General features: G+C 50.1%; 5 protein-coding genes across 5 annotated transcripts; 3 read left to right on the plus strand and 2 right to left on the minus strand.

Annotated features, from left to right (window-relative positions):
- Positions 1-215: 215 nt before the first annotated feature.
- N7455_004553 (uncharacterized protein) lies at positions 216-3,134 on the plus strand (the record flags this gene model as incomplete). Its single annotated transcript, XM_040956832.2, has 1 exon — positions 216-3,134. One exon carries the CDS (start codon positions 216-218, stop codon positions 3,132-3,134), a length of 2,919 nt encoding a protein of 972 aa, XP_040812833.2.
- Positions 3,135-3,469: 335 nt separating this feature from the next.
- Positions 3,470-4,928, plus strand: N7455_004554 (aldo/keto reductase; the record flags this gene model as incomplete). The annotated part of the gene is made up of 5 exons (XM_040956860.2): positions 3,470-3,588; positions 3,664-3,750; positions 3,822-4,044; positions 4,138-4,276; positions 4,348-4,928. 5 exons carry the CDS (start codon positions 3,470-3,472, stop codon positions 4,926-4,928), a joined length of 1,149 nt encoding a protein of 382 aa, XP_040812728.2.
- Positions 4,929-5,229: 301 nt separating this feature from the next.
- On the minus strand, positions 5,230-6,802 carry N7455_004555 (mitochondrial 37S ribosomal protein mS29; the record flags this gene model as incomplete). The annotated part of the gene is made up of 2 exons (XM_040956779.2): positions 5,230-6,092; positions 6,157-6,802. 2 exons carry the CDS (start codon positions 6,800-6,802, stop codon positions 5,230-5,232), a joined length of 1,509 nt encoding a protein of 502 aa, XP_040812694.2.
- Positions 6,803-7,027: 225 nt separating this feature from the next.
- On the plus strand, positions 7,028-8,131 carry N7455_004556 (ribosome biogenesis protein RRS1). The gene is made up of 2 exons (XM_040956771.2): positions 7,028-7,134; positions 7,220-8,131. The coding sequence occupies exons 1-2, from the start codon at positions 7,076-7,078 to the stop codon at positions 7,824-7,826; spliced, it is 666 nt and encodes a 221-aa protein (XP_040812801.1). The 5' UTR covers positions 7,028-7,075; the 3' UTR covers positions 7,827-8,131.
- A 651-nt stretch (positions 8,132-8,782) lies between these two features.
- Positions 8,783-10,850, minus strand: N7455_004557 (uncharacterized protein; the record flags this gene model as incomplete). The annotated part of the gene is made up of 2 exons (XM_040956869.2): positions 8,783-10,260; positions 10,313-10,850. The coding sequence occupies 2 exons, from the start codon at positions 10,848-10,850 to the stop codon at positions 8,783-8,785; spliced, it is 2,016 nt and encodes a 671-aa protein (XP_040812830.2).
- Positions 10,851-12,880: the final 2,030 nt, after the last annotated feature.

Genomic DNA, 12,880 nt, shown 5'->3' on the forward strand with positions numbered 1-12,880 from the left:
AATCTTTGATATGCGGATTTCTTTCAGTCGTAACCTACGAGAGGTGTGAGAACTACTCTAACATTTATACTCTCATGGCAACTCCATGGGTCTGTGTCGGCCTCACAGTCTCATGCGATCTAAGGAAACCGAAATCCTGAGACCTACCATACTCTTTCCTTCATATAGTCATCCTTACAACTGTTTTCTATTGCTTGATACACCAAGATATCAAGATGGATCCGAGGCAGCGACTACACGAAGTCTACCCAGGTGGAGATATTGTCCACCCACCCCCGTTTCCAAAGCGTCCGGATGTCTTCAATCGAGCGCCTCTAGCTCCAGCGTTGACTGAAGACGACGCATTTCTTGCACGTCGATTTTGGCAGCAGCCCGATGAATCCCTCGGACGTGCATGGAAGACGCATGTGAACCGCCCTTATACACGAGCAACCGAAGAAAAACAATCGGTAATGCATGCATTGGCTCACAATGTCTATGAGCACCTGATGAGCAATCCACTTCTGCCTATTTCTCGCGAGGATGCACGAGCCAGATTCACGGCGGAGGGCTTGGACGAGACGTATAATGGCGTGCAGGGGCTAGACGCTATGGAACAAAAAGTGTTCGTCCACGGCCTCAACGTCAGAGACCCGGACCTTTGGACGAAAGATGCACTCACAGACGAACTGACATCAAGGGGTTTAAGCACATACGGGAGGAAAATAGACCTTCAACGTCGTCTATGGGAATACGAATGTGATGAGCGCTTTGGGGTCTCGAGACAAAGCAACCTGAGTCACTGGGGTATCCATCGTGAACCAAGGCCTGTAATGAGCCCTGTTACGAGAACAGATATGTCTGCACTTGAAATGTACACCGCGGCCATTAAACTGAGCCCGTACAGCCCAACTTACTGGAACAGCCGTGCATATTGTCATTATCTGCTGGGCCATTTTGATCTCGCTATTGGAGACGCCTATCGCGGAGAACTTCTATGTGAAGTGTTGACGACAGCAACGCAAAGGAACAAGCGCCCTGGGATGTATACCAGAGTTTGGGACGCCATTCAGCAGCACCTAATGGTAGAATTGAAGATCAAGGGACTCCCAATGACAAGGGAAGTTCTGCAAATGCGGAAGGCAAATGGTATCAACTATTTCATTCCAACTCTGAGAAATTCCCTTCACAGTATAACCAGTCTCAGCCTCGCAGCACTGAATTGTTGGGATGATTTCGAAGACCATATGCAGAGTCAACTCCAAAGGCCACTGCCATACCGCGACGTATCAGTCCCCAAAAAGCGCATGACAGTGAGCGCTTCCGTGAGAGCAGAGATCGAGCACAGGAGAGAGAATCCCTCCGCGCTTCATCCATCCCTTTATGGGCACGAATGGAGCCAAGGATGGATTTCAGGCGCCGATAAATATCCATACGACCAAGCGGACGTGAGACGCGAAGCACCACATTTCATCAATGCACTTAATGCAAATCTTTTCACAGCTAATGCCTGTCCCGGGAAGTCTCCCAAACAAACATGTCAGGTGCAACCAACACTCAAAAAGGACGATTCCTTCAATGGCTTGGGAGTATTTGCTACGGGAAACATCAAAGCAGGAACCCTAATTCACTATGAGGAACCCGTTATTCGCGGAAATCTCATACCCAACAGGCTGCTTGATGATGAAAGCGAAGATCCCCTCCATGCTCCACGATGCGACAACTGTCAAGCGGTGATTGACCCAGACGAGGTTCGGCATATCGAGAACAACTGGGACTCCATTCGCAATCCGGCGTCCCGCCCAGGATGGGGACACCCGCCTACTTGCGCGTGTCTTGACATGATGTGTAAAAGTGCGGATGTAGGATATTTCAGAGCTACAAGGGGCGCTCTGCTATTCTGTTCTTCCAACGATGCAATATCAGACGGCGTTGCTCCCCATTGCTTAGCCATTGCACGCGAGACGTACCATTTCCAAGAATTCTGTGGCCTCAATTGGGGCTGGTTGCACGATGCCATGCGACCTAATAAAGTGACATGGGGTGGATCGCAGTATTTCACTCACACCAATGAACGCCACGGGACTGTTTTAAGTCTACTCTTGAAGAGCGTGCTCGAACTCACGCTCCACCGCCGCCAAGAGGACCCTAATCTTCTTGCGCATGAAATTAACGAACTCCTCGTTCTCGAGGCAGGTACTGACACGAACGAGCCGTGGAGAGACAGCTGGTTCCCTTTCACTCTGGCTGGTAATATCCAGATACCTTTCGATATCCTCTTCCATCTTGGAGTGGACATCTTCAGCGACCTCTCGTTCGACACTTGGGTTATTCAGACCGTGCTGCGAAAGTTGCTGGTCAATGCTGTTCCCTGGGAACATGAACGGCGAGGTGCGAACCCAACATTCAATGACCGGGATGGTCCCAAGCCTGTGCTACACCCAACCCTGCAGTCTAGAATGAAAGAGAGAATCGAAGATCTCTCGGCAATGGAGCCATCATTCAGAAACTTCTACCTCTTCCCTGGATTAAGCATGTTCAATCATTCCTGTCGCCCTTTTGAAAACGCACTGTGGGGATACGACGACAAGGTTCCCAACCGAATAGTCATCTGGGCGAACAAGGATATCAAGGCTGGAGAAGAGATTAGGATTCCGTATCAACGTTATAGGGTCGCTGATCCTGTCGGCGAAGGCATCGATCTCAATATGCACGCCGTGCAGTTGTTTGGAAAGAATTGCGAGTGTCCCAGGTGCCAAGGCAGAGGGCTTGTTCCTCCTGTTGATAATGGAAAGGCCAAATCCGTGTCCGGTAGTGATGCCATCCAAGACGATGGGGCCGTTGATTGGACACCAGGACCTGTGAAGATTCCCCCAAAGCAGGAAACTTGGGGTGGTGTTCTTGGAGAGGACAATTCTGAGCTTGATGAATATATGAAAGAGTATCGGGATATTGTGGATGATATATACGACCAATATTACGATCTCGATGACACGGAATCCCAGGATGACGATGAGGACGAGGACGAGGGGGAGCATGATGGCGGTGAGGAGGCTAACGTTAATGAGGCCGAGGGCGTTAAGGCTGAAGATGGGGCTGGGGATGGCCCTGGCCCTGTATATCCGGGTGGCCAATCGAAGTCCTGCGGGTTCTGAGCTTTAATATAACAAGAACGAATGATTCTGTTGACTTGGACATATGAATAAGTAAAAATGTAGTATATACTGTACTAGCATATACTGTATCCCAACGGAGTTAGCCCTAAACTCCCCTACAAACCAGATTTAGCCGGACTTAGGAGTTAAAGAGGTCATACTACCTTTACAACATAGTTATACTAACGATACAGCACACCTTGAGGACATCCATCCTACATAGGTTATTAACGCATTTAGCCCCGCATATGGTGTGCTATAAAAGCCCCCGACCCTTCCAGATCCCCCCAATCCTCATTTCCACTCCAAATCAACTTCAATCCTCAATTCACACCATGTTTTCCAGTGCTCCCACTCCCAAATCCTACCTCGGCCGCTACCGCCTGTTAGCACCCACTGCCGGCGTCAAGGTGAGCCCACTATGCCTAGGTGCGATGAACTTCGGTGATGGCTGGTACGTGGAATACCTACTTATACATATTTATGGATATCCCAAATGTCAATTGTATAGCAATTAACACCAAAACAGGAAAGACCGTCTTGGCGAATGCAACAAAGAGACCTCTTTCCAGATCCTGGATACATACTACGGGAATGGAGGCAATTTCATCGATACGTATGCATAGCCCCAATCAATCAGCCTTGGAATATCCCCCAATGAATCTAATCACTAACAAAACACCAAAGAGCAAATAACTACCAAGCGGAAGAATCCGAAAAATGGCTCGGCGAGTGGATGGAAGTCCGCGGCGTGCGTGACCAAATCGTCCTCGCGACAAAGTATACCTCGCCCTACCGTATACACAACCAGTCTGAGATCCAAGCCAACTTCATCGGCAATAATGCCAAGAGCTTGAAGCTGTCTGTCGACGCGAGTTTGAAGAAATTGAGGACGGATTATATTGATCTGGTACGTGGCTGCACCTGCCCACTTCTTTGGGCTTACTTCTTTGGGCTTACTTCTCCGGATATACTTGCTAACAAATACCCTCCGGATAAACAGCTCTACGTCCACTGGTGGGATTTCAGCACTTCCATCGAGGAGGTAATGACCTCACTCAACCAGCTAGTCTTATCCGGAAAGGTTCTGTACTTGGGTATCAGTGACACACCAGCGTGGATCGTAACCAAGGCGAACCAATGTAAGTTTTACTTTTACAGCTAGCTATACCACACCATTACCCCCCATTCAAGTCATTAACCAAACCCACAGACGCACGCGATCACGGTCTCCGCCCCTTCTCTGTGTACCAAGGCAAATGGAACGCGGCAACACGCGATTTCGAGCGCGACATAATTCCCATGGCCGCATCCGAAGGCATGGGCCTCGCACCCTGGGGCTCACTCGGGAGCGGCGCATTCAAAACCACCGCGCAACGGGAAGAGATTGCGCAGAGCGGGAATCCCGGACGACAGAATCCTGCGACGGAGCGGGATATTGCTGTGTCGAAGGTGTTGGAGGTTGTTGCGGAGCGACATGGGACTGCGTTGACCAGCGTTGCGTTGGCGTATGTGATGCGCAAAGCGCCGTATGTGGTGCCGATTGTGGGTGGGCGAAAGGTTGAGCATTTGTTGAGTAATATTGAGGGGCTTGGGGTTGATTTGTCGGATGAGGATCTGAAGGAGATTGAAGCGGCTTATGAGTTTGATATTGGGTTCCCGATGAACTTTTTATTCCGGGGGGATGATGTGGTTAAGGAGGCGCATCCGGGGAATTCGTTTTTGAATATTGGGGGTAAGTTTGATTATCCCGATTTGGTGCGTGGGCCTAGGCCGAAGAAGTTGGATGCTTGAGGGCATTGGATTCAACGTTAAGCTTTGAATGATGCTGTTTGGATTAGTATTTTATTAGTTGTGGAAGAGACTAACCCAATGACACAATCATGAAGTACCAAATCAAACGATATAAGACTTTTCCAAAAAACAAATCCATTATATGCATACAGACACAAGCGGACCAAGTGAGATTTGTAAAATACATGGGCAAAGAACACACAAGGAAAACCCCAGGATCCGATATACAGTAGTAAACGTGAAAGACAAATTTGAAAGCCGGAGGAGATAAGACAAGAGAAAGAAATACAAGATAGAACCCTTATTTCGAGACGGAAGCGGTGGCGCGAACACGACGGCCGAACTTCTCCAGCTCGCCGATGATACCGCCGCCAGACAAGCTCCACTTCTCGCTCACCCACTGGTCATTGATGATCTCACGCAGCAAGCCGCTGCGAGCAAAGTACTCCATGAAACCACGAGCCTCGTCGCGAGTGAGACCGCCCAGCGTCTGCAACTCGAGTGGGCTGACAGCCTTCTCTGCGGGCTGGAGCAGCTCTAGGACGCGAGGATCAGCATCGCTGTAGGCTGGTACCTGGGGGTATTCCGGCGAGGAGGCGCTGATACCGGCCTGGTGGGCGGCCAGGCGGTCCAGGGCAATTTTGAGAGCCGTGGGGTTGGGGTTGTTCGAGAATGAGGTGGCGTAAAGGATGAGACCGCCGTTCTTCAGGGAATCGCTTTCCTTCAGCAATGAGAGGAAGTGGTGGACGAAGGCGAGGTCGTGGGCGTGAATCGGCTTGTATTCAGCGGAGCGGTAGGCACTCTCGGTCATCCAGTGGGCCAGACCGTCCACGGCAACAAGCATAGGAGGACGGGGCTTGAAGTCCTTCTCCAATCCTGCGGCGGGGGCAGTAGCAGTAAGCTCGGTCCAGAGAGCCTGGAAGACGCGCCAGGAGACAGCAGGATCATTGAAGCCAAGCTTGGCGAGGTCTTCGAGGGTGGAGGAAGGCTTCAGCATCTTCAGATCCGGGTGCTTCTGGGAGACCTTCAGGCTAGCGAGAAGCTCCCGGTTGGCCTCGACGGTGCGAGTCAACAGAGCTGAGGTCGCACTAGACTGGACATACTGCACGGGGTTACTACCTTCGATGGCGGCGTAGGCGGTGTCACCGGATACAAGGTCTCGGGCTGCAAGATCGACAAGTTAGTAGCTGCAAGATTGTAATATACACCAGCAGATATTCCTACTTACCATCGGGAATAGTGACCACAGCCCACTTCTTCAAGAAGCCCATGGCCATGGCCTGCAGCAGGTGCACGGTCTTGCCAGACCCCTTCATACCCGTAACAATTTTCTTGACAACCTTGCCCTTCTGGGCCGCATCGCCCTCCCCAGAGATCTGCTCAAACAAACGACCCATCTCAATGGTATCGCGTCGGAGGACTGTTCCAGGTCGGCGGAATATCGACCAGCCCTGCTTGGGCTTGAAGGCTTGCACTGCTCTCAATTGATCGATCATCGGCACAGGCAATCCCAGAACGGTACCACGGAGACGCGAGTCCACCATAGTCTCCGGAGACAGTTCCGCCATACCCTCAATCTCAAGGGCATTAGGATTGCTAAGGACAATGCGTTTCCGCAAAGCCTTACGCTCACCCACGGCCGGGGGACGGCCGCCGCGATCAGCAACCTTCTTCTTCTTCCTTCTCAAGCTGGTTGACTGTCTGTGCTTCACTACCGTCAAGCTGTTTCCCTTCTTCTTGGCCGGCTGGGCATAGTGCACGGCGGTGGAGTGGAAGGGGGCGCTCGAAATCCGGGGCGTTGCGGACGGCGGGAGTAGTGCTCGCGGTGTCGGGCGAAGCCTCGAGAGGCAATTCCAGCACCACGAGGAGGCCATTGTTGTCAGAAACACCGGCGCGGCCAGTGAGGGGACAACCGGTGCTGAGATGGAGAGGTGGGTGGGAATTGAGTTGAGAAAACAACAGCAGTTAACACTTCGGTCAATAATTTGATGCGAAATCCGCCCGCCCTGAGAAAGGAAAGGCGGTCGGGATGCCTTAGTCATGGCAGAAAAGTAAAAGCGGCTGTATCTGATAACCAACTTTTTTTTTCTTCGGGCTGATACCAACTTTTGAACATCAACAGTCTACCAATACTTACTAGTATCGCTATGTCTGATACCGAGATGGCTAACTCCGCGCCTGCGGCTGGTTCCAAGACCGAGAGACTGTAAGAAACCGTCTTCCCGAACCGCATACACGACCAAAAAAAAAAGAAAACGAAGAAAAATATAGAAACTAACATCCCAATCCAGACCTATCACCGTCTCAAAGCCCACTCCCTACACATTCGACCTGGGCCACCTGCTCGTCAACGACCCCAACCCCCTGGAGCTCCCCGCGGACCAGAAACTGAACGACTCGCTGAAAGCCACAGCCCGTGATGGCGTCCAGGTCCTCCTCAACCAGCTCCTGACAACCTGCGAGATTAAGACTTCCGTCTCTGACGGTGTGCTTCTCACCCTGCCAGCGCCTAACATCCACCTCCCGCGCCACAAGCCGCTTCCCGTCCCCAAGGCCCCCACGAAATGGGAGCTGTTCGCCCGCAAGAAGGGTATCGGCAAGTTCAGCCAGAAGCCCGGTGCTGCCGGCCAGGACAAGGAGCGCCGCAAGAAGCTTACCTACGACGAGGCTTCTGGCGAGTGGGTGCCGCGCTGGGGTTACAAGGGCAAGAACAAGGACGACGAGAACCAATGGCTTGTTGAGGTTGATGAGAAGAAGTGGAAGAAGGAGGCTGAGGCCAATGCTGAGGGTGGTAACATTCGTGGTATCTCGCGGACTGAGCGCAAGGATCGCATTAAGCGTAATGAGCGTAAGCAACGCTCGAACGAGAAGCGGTCGAACCCTGCTCGTGCGAAATGAGAGGCGGTCGTTAATTGAGCTTGTTTTTATCGGGTTCTTTCGTGCTCTTTTCTTTTCTTGTCACGTTTATGTTATGGCCTCTGGCCTCTTCCTGTCTTGATTCTTTTTACATCTCTGGCGTTGGGGTTGGGAGTCGAATGGGATTCTTCATGTATTGTGGACATACCGTGATTCACTAAAAGCACTCTTATTGCATCTATCGATGGCCTCTACTCGATAGCTCGATGGCCTTGGTTTATCTGTGTGAGGCTACGGGGATTATTGTAGCAGAAATGATCTTGCTCGAACCGAAAAGTGCCTTTCTCACTTTCTTTATTGTACAATCCTCGAAAGGAAACGCCAGATAAATACTTCAAACAAAAAAAAAGGTGAAAATGTAAATGTAAACCCCCGTTGCAAAACGGTGCAAACACGCATGAAGCAAATAGCGATGATGGAAATCAATGTCAACTGCAGAGGGGAATCTGGAGAGATCGCAATATCAAGCAAAGCATGGAATGAGATTTGTTGCGCTTCCGAATAGACAAGAGGCAGCGAAAAGAGAGAATAATAATGCAAGGTAAGCCAAATGGCGCGAGTAAACGAAACGGCCCGCCATTCGCCAATTTCAGAGTAGATGCCAGGAGAGCAAAGGATGTACACATGGAAGAGGAATATTGATGGGGCATCTGATCTCAATATGTGGTTGAGACCAAATGACAATGGGGATATCGACAATCATACGGCTAGCGGGCGATGGACGTATCGTATCGTATCAGAGGTATGGGGAGAGGAGAAAGTGGTCGTGATGGAGGAAGGGAATGCCATTCTGGAACAACTTGTCCAGTCCTATCCGGTCCTGCAGATAGAACGGAAATCGGGCCAGCCAGACTGGAAGCAGGTCATAAAAGGTGGATAACGACGTGAAGCTGTTTTCATCCGGGACAATTCTGTGTGAGGAAAGACGTTTGTCGGATTTAGATTTTGATAGGAGATAGCGGTGGGCCAAGCTCGGGAAGCTGGGAGATGCTCCGGTTGTGTGTCGTCTCAATATTCTTCGGCGGAGCCTTTCGGGTGCGAGCGGTTGCTGGGCGAGCTGGTTCTAGGTGAGTGGTTGCTGGACGTGAGGTCGAGGTCGCCGGGCGAGCTGGCTCACGAGCAGGCTGCCGACGTTCTTCCCCAGCGCTGCTGCTGGAAGACGAGATAGCGCGTTCATGGCTGGCAGAGGCTCGTTCCTTTGCCTTGGCGGCCTCTTGCTCTACTGAGACCCGCAGGTCGCGCTCGTCCATCTTTTTCTCAATCTCAAGGTATTCCTTCTCGGTCCAGCATCCCTGCCAGCAGTTCTTCCAGTCACATACCAAGAATTGGAAGCAGAATGCGTCGATCTTCATGCAGGGCTGGAAGCAAATGCACAAGTTGCGGTAGTCCATTTTGTTCTGGTCCACGTATGAGTGAAGGAGGTTGAGGTGACATGTGATGGCGAAAAGGAGGTAGTAATGGTATGGTGGTAACTTGGAGAGCTCGTCTTTGAGTAGCTGCGGTGCGGTCGTGGCGCCTTCGCACTTCATAGCAATCATCGTTTGCGTTGCCTTGGGGAAAAGCTCATCCGGAAGCTCACGAAGCCAAGCTTTGAAGAGGGATCCAACCGTATTAATGTCGTAAAGATCAGGGATTTCGAAGAGATCGATGTCAAGTTCTGTGTCAAATCGTCGTTGCCAGTGCTTGACCTCCCTGCCACTGCCGGGTACACGGTAAAGGCCCTCTTCCTCACAACCCTTAAAGTTGAGATAATCAATTGAGCGGTATGGCAAGGCAGGCATCCAGAACTCGGTCTTGTCTCGGCAGTCTTCGAGCTTCTTCGCAATGCGGGTCTTTCTCGCCTGCTCAATGAGCGGAAGGTTGATCACCGAACACGTGTACGAATCATCAGTGATCATTTCTCTCTCGTTGGTGCTGCCGCTGCGAGTGATCTTGCTAAAGAATCCTTTCCCGGCCTTGCCAATACGATCTGCAGTGCCGCTTGATGAAGACTTCAGATTGTTGAAGATGGTAGCCCCGGCACCAGAAACTTGACTCAGCGAACCCGATGCAACAATGTTACCGTGGCTACGCTCTTTTCGCAAAGACATGGTATCAGCTTGGCGCTCAGGAGGCTGCAACCCTCCCCGGACGGTGCGTTCGGGTCGCGCAGTCGTGGTCGCAGTCGCGGTCGCACAACGGGGTGGATTCGTGGTCGTTGTTGCGCCTTGGTTGAACTCTTCAAGTTTCGCCAGACCAGTAGAGGGGCGTCGGCGTGGTGGTCTGGGTCCGGACGAGTCGTCAACTCGAATAGAGCGAGATCGGGTCAAAAGGTTTGCAAATCGTTGTTTGTTTTTCTTCGGTGCAGCGGACTCTAGATCTGTAGCGACTTTCTTGGTGCTCGTTTGCTGCGAACTATTGTTGCCTGAGAGTCCATCTGTAGGTTATTCTGTTAGATAGGGTCCATATATATCGCAAGGGGAACTCACTAGTCCTTTCGCTTCCATCCGTACGGGCAAGTTCCCCTAGAAGGTCAGGCGTTGACTCGTATTGTTTTGAAGCCATTGGTGTCTTCCGTTCCCTAGAGCTGCCTCTGCTCTTGGGATGTTCGGTGGAGTTCTCCGAGCTATCTGAACGTTGTGACTTGTGTGATGATTTCGGTGCTTTGAGGTTGCCAAAGAATGACTTCGAGGCATCGCGCGTATGCCTTGAGTCTTTGGGAGAAGGGAAATGTTGAGGGATGGCTGTGAGACCGGGTGTCGTAGGCTCGGCGGAGCCTGTGGCAGGAGAAAGTGGAAGAGTAGGGCTGGTTGCCTTGCTGTCGGAGTCTTGCATGACAGGGCGAATCGTTGCGCCTTTGAAGAGTGGAGAGCTTGATGCAGACTTGGGCGAACGGGGTGTTAAGGGGGTCGGTCCGTCTGAACTGTGGTCACCTGGCGTCACAGGCGATGAACCCTTCTCTTTCTTCGACTCAGTCTTGCACGAGCTCAGATCGAGGTTGGGCACTGTTGAAGTTCGGTTTGACATGTTGGGCGGCAATTGGACCCAGTCCAGTATTAATGTGAAGGATCGGGGGTTAAAATTTTGTGGGTTCTATGCCCCGTCACAGCTTCAGATGAATATGAATTGGCCCTTGGGCTGCTAGATATGTACTTGGTCAGCGCTGAAAGCCAAGTCACGTATGCGGCTGAGAGGCTCGTACGGGTATCAATGCTCGAGGTCTGACCGTGTAGTGGGGGGCGAAGCGACTTTCAAAGCCGAGTAGTACTGGGAGATAGGTAATGTTGTCTACCTAAACGTCAAGTGTAATGACGAAAGTAGTATGGATCAAATGAAGTATCGAGGACGTGGGATCTGAAGCGCCAGTTATAGGGTCAGCGCGAAATCAGAGACATGTGAAAGGAGAAGCAGAAGAACCAAAAAAAAAAGACAAGACAAGAGGTGAGACCGCAGGTGACATATGCAGGCGACCCCCCGAGTTAAAAGAAGCCACACCTCGACTCTTTGTTGACAGACAAGGCCAGGAACGAATCGCAGAAACAATGAACGGGTTTCCTTGATTCAGCTGATCACTCACCAAATTCCTCATGTTCTGGGGTTTCAATTTGTTTCCACCGACGTCTCCAGGTTTGTGAGATCGGGACTTGCTTAGTACAAGTTCACTTTCCCCCCTCTTTTTAGGCGCTTCGAAGTTCGGGGATCGGCAGGGCGGAAGGGGGGGCGAGATAGGAGTCGCGGTGGATCAAGGTAAACCGATGAAATAATTCAATTTGGAAGAAGGTATGATGTATGGTGTATGATGTACTCCGTAGGGGTCAGGGTTATGAAAGGTGAAGAATTGAAATTGTAAACAAAAAAAAATGTCGCCAAAGTCCAAGTGTCTCCTAATAGACTTAGCGGTACACTAGTCCGAGTAGAGACTATCAGACAAGCCACGCCAGTATTATAGAAGTCATAATTATTAGATCATATCAAAAATATCAAAATATCAAAAATCATATATATTGTTTTATTGTTTTTGGGGGTCTTGAGAGAACTTGAAACCGTTCCACATTCTGTATTATCTTTTTCCTACTTAGGCACCTAAATAATTCTATAATTTCTATGATTTCTATGGGTACAGACCACAAAAAAGAGTGGAATATCCTTTTTTCTAAAAAAAAATATCCATATCTGATCCCCCCTGAAGGCCGAAACGTCACTTTGGTAGACCCAGGGAACACCTGTGGATGATCCGAGTGTGACGGTAGAGGAGCATCATGAATATCCGTAAATGGTCATAAACGTTCATCATCATCAACTTCCGATAACAATTTAGGCTTACTCAATTGGCATTGGCTCGCATCACCCCCAAAAAAAACTCTCGGACACTGGAGCTTTGCGGGATTAGATTCTATTCGCGTCCAAAGGTACTTGATACGATTATAGTGGGCTGTACTCCGTACGGAGTACACGAATGATCGGAGCTCTCCACTTTTGTAGGTCAGAGCCACGAAATGTGTTGCCTTACGTTGCAGTCGATGTGGTCTGTCATTGGTTGATCAGGGAACCAGTGACAGTACAATAAACCAGTACCTGATTTCCATTGCCGGAAGATCCATGGTTGTATTTGTGGTTGTTTATGCCCAGGTCGCATATGCACCTAGATATAGTATGTCTCTACTCCGTAGTTATAGATATGTAATAGTCCATGATCTAGACGGAGTAAGTACTCAAGGCAATAAGCAACAATGGTTTTATCCATGTATTTAACAGAAACCTATTCATATGTATATCAGGGGTAAGAGCTAAATAAATGCACAAACATGTCCGTGTCCGAAGTTGTCGCGTCCACTTTTTTTATAAATTAATTTAGCCTGGTCTCGGATCCAACCTTGGAACCCATATTCCCGCTTACGGATAAAGACCTCACACCATGGATAACTACCTCATGTGGAGAATTCCTGTTTTAGAGACAATTTTAGAAAGTTTCCATTGCCTACGATTGTGATACGGTGTGCATTGTTGACCAAAAAAAAAAACCAAAAAAAAACCTTGTATAACATGGGAAGACTCGG

This window comes from Penicillium solitum, assembly GCF_028829755.1.
Source record: "Penicillium solitum strain IBT 25940 chromosome Unknown utg000003l_segment0_segment0, whole genome shotgun sequence".
Taxonomy (NCBI): Eukaryota; Fungi; Ascomycota; class Eurotiomycetes; order Eurotiales; family Aspergillaceae; genus Penicillium; species Penicillium solitum.

Bases quoted from the DNA above. Each gene is read 5' to 3' on its own strand.
- N7455_004556 (XM_040956771.2), top strand. From the start codon at position 7,076: ATGTCTGATACCGAGATGGCTAACTCCGCGCCTGCGGCTGGTTCCAAG. The intron at 7,135-7,219 runs GTAAGAAACCGT...ATCCCAATCCAG, and splicing joins GGTTCCAAGACCGAGAGACT to ACCTATCACCGTCTCAAAGC.